A 6,505-nucleotide genomic window follows, 5' to 3' on the forward strand; every position below is an offset into this window, starting at 1 on the left:
AGGTCCAAACTATAATACTACCACCACCGTGTATCAAAGTTAGAATATGGTTTTCTCCCCCTTTTTGCAGCAAAATACTTGGAATACCATCACTTACAATTTTTTTTATATATAAAATAAATTCTAAAAATATTTTATTCATTATCAAATGTTCTTTTTCTTTGATGACTTTCTTAGTGACATGATAAAAATTTAAAGTTTTTGATAATAAATGATAATACTTTTATTGTCAATTTTGTGTTCATATTTTATAGCACTTTTTTGCGCAAAAAAATTCTCCATTTTGCAAAAATTAATTAGATCATTGTGTCATTGAGCAAAACCACATTTCAATCAAAACATAAAATATGATTTTAATTAATGAATTCACTTCCTGCAGACCAATCATGCAACCAAAGGAAAAAATGGTCGTCATCTTCAGAGGACACTAACCCGCCGGCCACATAGATGAGCTGGGTTCCTCGGATCGGGGTGGGGGTGATCCTTCTCAGCGTAATATCCTGGAAGATTTTAGACAGGAAGTCCTTGCAGGAATTGGCCTGCAAAAAGACAGAAAAAGATCCACTTAAGCTGGAAAAGCATTTGGAATTTCTTCATTAGAACCCATCCACCACAATGCTTTTAAAAACACCAGAACTGAGCTTCGGAACAAACGGATTTAATGCCTTAAACAGTGTAAACAAACTGTGTGGAGGTTCTTGGAGCACAAACACATTTTTCTCATTTTTAACTGAAGTCAGACAGATAAAAAAAGAAACAAAAGAGGTCACAGTGGCCATATGAAGAGCAAATATGTGGACAAAAAAGGAAGAATAAATTCAATGTGTTAAACTCTGGTCAGAGTCCTTATAAACCATACAGAACATTTTACAAATTATACCTTTATGAGTATTTTTTACTTTACTTTAGCAGTGATAGAACATTTGTTGTTTTTACATCTATATTTGAAAGTTCAACAGAAACAATAGAATATTAACAGATTTATTATGCATCATTGAGGACGCTCACCTTGCTGAGGATGGGGCAGGACACGAGCTGCTTTTTCAGGAATTTCGGAGGCAGCGCGTAAATGTGGACCGCATTGAGGAGGGCGTGGAGATACTGAGCCCTGCTCTCCATGTCTGCTCGGACCCAGTCTGTGCAGGCTTTGTACACCTGAGGAGGATTTAGGCACAGTTGAACCTCCAGACTCTTCTTTCATTTGTTAAAAGTTCGTCACGAACCTCGGACTCGCAGAGAACCTTGAGACTGTCCTGACTGATGAGCTCCAGCAGCTGGCAGTGGGACAGGCTGAAGAACTCATCTGCTTTGGTCACCTGCATCCCGAACACACAAGCAGAGGACAAGAATAGACTTAGATTTTACTACGGTAGCCCTGAAGTACAAATCCCAACAACAATGACTCAATGAAAAAACATATTTAATGACAGTTAAAAGGCAAAGCAAATACAAAAATAATAAAAAAAAAACATTGCATTTTGGAAATCAAAAAACAATGAACCCATAAGGTAAAAAGGAAACATTTCAGAGAACAAAAGTAATTTCCAGAAATCAAAATGAAACAAAATAAGAAACAAACAAGGAATTATGGGACTTTGCTGATTGGATGATGGAGTTTGAGTTTTGAAGAAAGCAGAAGGATGTTTTACCCGAACTGTTGTGAAGAGTTGATTCAGAAATCACCAAAATCTTGCAGTGGAAGTCGGAAGATATCACCTTGGATTTGTAAAATTGAATTACTGTATTTTCTGGATTATAAATCACAGTTTTTGCAATAGTTTAGCCAGGGGTGCGACTTATACTCAGGAGCAACTTATTTGTGTGTTTTTTTTGTTGTTTTTTTTAAAAGACATAAACAGGTTCATAAATTTGTTTTTTTCCCAGTAAACACGGGTTGTCCTTTAGCGACTGTTACCACTAGAGGGCGCTGCATCTGAATATAAGTATTTGCTACTGACAGTGACAGAAGAAGTGCTGTCCAAAACAAACACGGAAGAGAATCTGAATGTTTTCCTCCTAAATTTTGATATTTTTCTTATGCAGATCAATTATTAGTTTTCTTTTATTTTTTTTTATTATTAGCTACGCTTGGCGGATTTGTTCTAAAACGTGCGACTTAAACTCCAGAGCGATTTACATATGGTTTTCTTCTTCTTGATAAGACATTTTTTGCTCTACATGCAGTATTTCTTTTATTATTTGCTATTTGTGGATGTGATCTACACTTCAGGGCCACCGTACTTTACGAGACAAACGCAATAAAAGAAAACAAGTAAAATCTTGGTGGATAAATAAATCCAGAAAAAGGATGAAATAAAAACTGATGCAAAAAACACAAAAAAACTAAGAAATGTCTTAGGGACTGCAGGCAGAGCGAACAACATGCAAAAACGGAAATCTAAAGAGGATTTTAAGAACAAATTAAATGAGGCACAGATACTTCAATACAAGAAAATATACTAGAACAGACGGCAAATTATATGAAATGAATCACCATAATAAATAAATAGAAGAGTTTACCTATAACACTGAATTAGATCAATTTTGAGCCCATTTAACTATTTTATTTGAGTAGAAATCCCAAAACAAGATGTTAATTTTCAGCTATTTTCACTGAAGTCAACGATTGAGAGAACAACGAGGTCTTAAATTAAAGCTAAAAAAATATTTTAAATCTTAGGATATGCCAGACTCCGCCACTAATACCTGGTGATGAATGAAACATCCTTACGGGTGTGGATTTATGTGAGCGAACCTCCATGAGTTCAATCTTCAGACTGTGAAGATTAGTGGTTTTCAGACAGAGGAGCTTTTTGGATTAAAGGAAAGGACGCAGAAATAACCACATGGGTGCAGCATTGTGCAAAAACAAGCAGATTTCTGCTCCAGTATTAAGTGATGGTGAGTTTAGGGCCAATTTTGAACCAAAATTTTGATTTTTATTTTCCGTTTTTCTGTCTCATACAAGCATAAAAACATAAAAAATGTTCACATTACCTCACTAAAGTGTGTGTTGATGTACTCTCTGCACTGCTGATGCAGCTCTGTGCACCCGATCTCTTCGGCGAAGCGCAATATGCCGATGACGTTCGCCGCCTCCAGGTGCTTGATGAGGAAATCGCAGCACGCTTTGGCCACGTCCTCCATCTGAAACCTTCAAGAACCCAACATTTGAAGTCACCTGCTTCCAATGACTCCCTCTGCTACCGTTTAAGCGTGTTTACCTCATGGCGGACAGGAGGACGTGCAGCACACACGTCTCCCCCACCGTTATACGAGCCGTGTAGGCAAAGTCAATCAGCCTTCCCACCACCTCGGGGCACACGTCGCACAGGGTGACCTCGGAAGCGCTGCACTCTTTGAAGCCTCTGGTGAACATGGCTCTGAAGTACGGGCTGCAGGAGGCCAGCACCACCCTGTGCACCTGAAGGAAAGTGTTTAATGGAAAACATCCCGGGAGGTCAAAGCCTTTCAAATGAACAGAGGGCATCAGTAAAGCCTGACCTTTGAAAGTGCTTTAGTATTGTTGATCAGTGAAAGGTTTAAATCACATTTAGCCTAAATATACACTCACATTTTTGGTGTAAAAGTGGCTCTTTAGCCCATTTTTCTGGTATATCCAGAAGTCTTTTTAAAGTCGTCAAATTTTCCAAACTTTTTAAAACTTAAAATGCATTTTTAACCCTTTAAATCTTTAACGTGGTGTAACTTTTATACTGTTAACACGATCATTTCAGTAGATTCTGAAGGAGAAAAGCGGCGTGAGAGGTTGAAAAGTTACAGTAAATACAAGAACATAAATGCTGGACCTCAAATGTTAAAGGTTTAAAGGCATTTATTTCTATTTCTCATTGGAAAATATGAAGAGTTTGTCCATTTATTATAGATTTAATGCAGAATTCTTGCATAAAATGACCCCCTTTGGTTGATTCTTTTAGGGTGAATTGAATTATTTTCATTAGATTATGTTGGGGCCAGGCTTTGGTGACCTTGAGGTCAGCCTGTTTCTCAGCCGTGGAACAATGCAAGCCTGTGGACTGAAAAAAGTGATCAATTAACTAAAAGTTCTATAATTTTTGCATTTAAAATAATCGGTTTTCATCAAATTAAAATTTTGAGCTGATGTTTACTCAACTTAAAAATGACATTTAATAAAAACTATATTCTTAAATTTAACAATTAATCCGATATTTCACTTTTTGCAGTGTTCTGACTGTCAGCTGCAGCTGAAATTCACCAAATTTGAGCAATCCAAAGATTTAATTTTATTTTTTTAAACTTTTAAATTAACTTGAAGTATTATTTCATCTTTAATTTCTATTTTTATATCATTTTTTTACTATTCTAGGGAAAAAAAAGATAAAATTTTACTTTATTAGAACTTAAAAAGGACATTACCTTGAAGTCTACCACCCTCTCCTTGTATGTGACATGCAGCAACACGTCACACAGCATGCCGTGCTTTCTGAACTCATCCATGACCAACAGGGACCTGAAAGCGTGGTTCTCCACCGTGTAGTCGAGGTATCCCGACCCGTGCATGGAGGGAACCGCGATGGCTGAAAAGTCCAAGTCACACTTGGGACGTTTTTTCCTTATTGGGCAATTCATACTGAAAGGATTTGGTCCAGTTTTATGCAATTTTTTAGTTCTTAACCAGTTAAAGTTTAAAAATAGAAAGTTTTTTATGTTTCCAAGCTGTGGAAGCCAAGATGAGCAGGTGATCTCCGCAGATCCATTGTGCCACAATTGAAGATAAAGTCTATTCAGTCTGTAAATGCTTCATGTAAAACAGCATGGCAGAATTTCCTCCTGATCAAAGCCATCGCCGGAGGGCAGATCAAGCAGAGGAAAGAGGCCAGAGTAAAACAACTAAATGTTTTTGTGTTTCTGTAGAAAGACTGGATTGGTTTATCCAGGTTGTGACACGAGTAACTGCATCCGGATTGGACAGCTCCCAAAGTTCCAGGTTCTGCAGGTTTATAAAAAAAAAAAAAAATCCACTTTGCTGTCGTCCGCAGTGATTTACTGTTCCCTCCAATAAAAGGAAGCGGTCAAACGTCTGACGCCGAGACGCGAGGCATGTGAGGACAGATTTGCTCCTGCCGGTTCTGTGATGGGGCCGGTCCTGTAAAGGAGAAATGAAAAGTCACTGCAGGAAGCAAAATGAAGCCAGTTGATTGAGTGTTAATGTGACACAAAACGGGTTTCACTTCCCTGTTAAAAAAAAAAGACATTTTTGGATTTCCTTTTCAGTCAAAGTTTTAAAAAGTGATTTATGAATGAGCTGCAGCTACTTTTTATAATTAAACTGCTTTACTTTCATTAGTTCCTTTCAACCATTACACTTTGGGACAAATGTCAGACAATGTTTGGACCTTACATATTTTAAAACGTCTCTTTCAAATAAAACTTGAATTTCTCAAAGAAACTTAAAGTCTGTCAATTGATCAGATGTGAGTTTTGACAAAAAATGTAGAAGTCAAAATGGTAAAGAAAAGTTCCTGTTCATTAAAAAAAAACATTTTTCCCACATTTGGAAAGGAGGAAGTGTGAGCCTTTAATATATTTACAAATGTGTAAATAAGTAGCTTTGTGATGTAATCCATCGAGTGAGTAAAGGTAGAAAAATATGATGCAAACACTAAAATCCCGAGCAGAAAATTTAAATAAAAAAGGTGAATTATCTGTATTTTCTTTGGAGTCAATAAAGTAAAAACTGCCCTAAAAAATGAATAAAAAATGCCTTCAAACAAGTAAACTAGGACTCTACAGTATTAGGAAAACATCCCAATATAATTGTTAAGAAAACAAATCAAAATTCTGGTTTTGTGGCTTTAATTGTTGAAGAAATTTGCAGAAAAAATTAAGGGAATTGTTTTAAAAAAAAGATGTATTTGCCTAAAAACGAAACTCTTTCATGCAAATATTTCTGTGTTCGTCTCCTCGTTTTCATATATCAGATAACCTCCCTTTGAATATTAAAATAATGATAAAAATATTTTACCATCAACATTTTTGAAGCGCCTTATTTATTAAAATGAGTCATTCGTAGGGTAACGCTCAATAGGATTGATCATAAACTAAATCTAAACTGCTTTCCTGTCTTGATCGACTGCAGGATTAACTAAACTCTAGAAACTCCACGGCTGCTTTGAGTTAAAGTCACATTTTTAATCCAGTTTTTCCTCTGGATGTTCAAGGAAACTAAACCAGAACAAGTTGCTGTCATCGCTCAAGATGAAAGAATCACTCTGCAAATGTCCAATTTTTCATTTTACAGCTGCAACGATGAAAATGCATTGTATTAATAAAGAATTTAATGAATAAAGTCAATATTTTATATTCCTGAGAGCAATGATATCAAAATGCTCTACTTCTCCACATCCACGGCTATAAATAGTAACAATTGGAGGTTAGTCATGTGATTTTTTATTAAGTTTCAGACTAAACTGAAGGTAGGACGTGCTCCTCAACATGTGTGACTCAAAAAAAAAAAAAAAAA

The 6,505-nt window shown here is 36.2% G+C and overlaps 1 protein-coding gene across 1 annotated transcript in view; it reads right to left on the bottom strand.

Moving 5' to 3' along the window:
* Positions 1-6,505, bottom strand: part of keap1a (kelch-like ECH-associated protein 1a) — a gene marked incomplete in the record, with an annotated part of 16,615 nt that overhangs the window by 7,277 nt on the left and 2,833 nt on the right. Inside the window, 6 exon segments of the mRNA XM_024277919.2 lie at positions 433-539; positions 1,009-1,155; positions 1,224-1,316; positions 2,998-3,154; positions 3,225-3,424; positions 4,399-5,128. Coding sequence (XP_024133687.1) covers positions 433-539; positions 1,009-1,155; positions 1,224-1,316; positions 2,998-3,154; positions 3,225-3,424; positions 4,399-4,611 — 917 coding nt within the window.

The sequence above is a fragment of the Oryzias melastigma genome, linkage group LG22 (assembly GCF_002922805.2).
Source record: "Oryzias melastigma strain HK-1 linkage group LG22, ASM292280v2, whole genome shotgun sequence".
Lineage (NCBI taxonomy): Eukaryota > Metazoa > Chordata > Actinopteri > Beloniformes > Adrianichthyidae > Oryzias > Oryzias melastigma.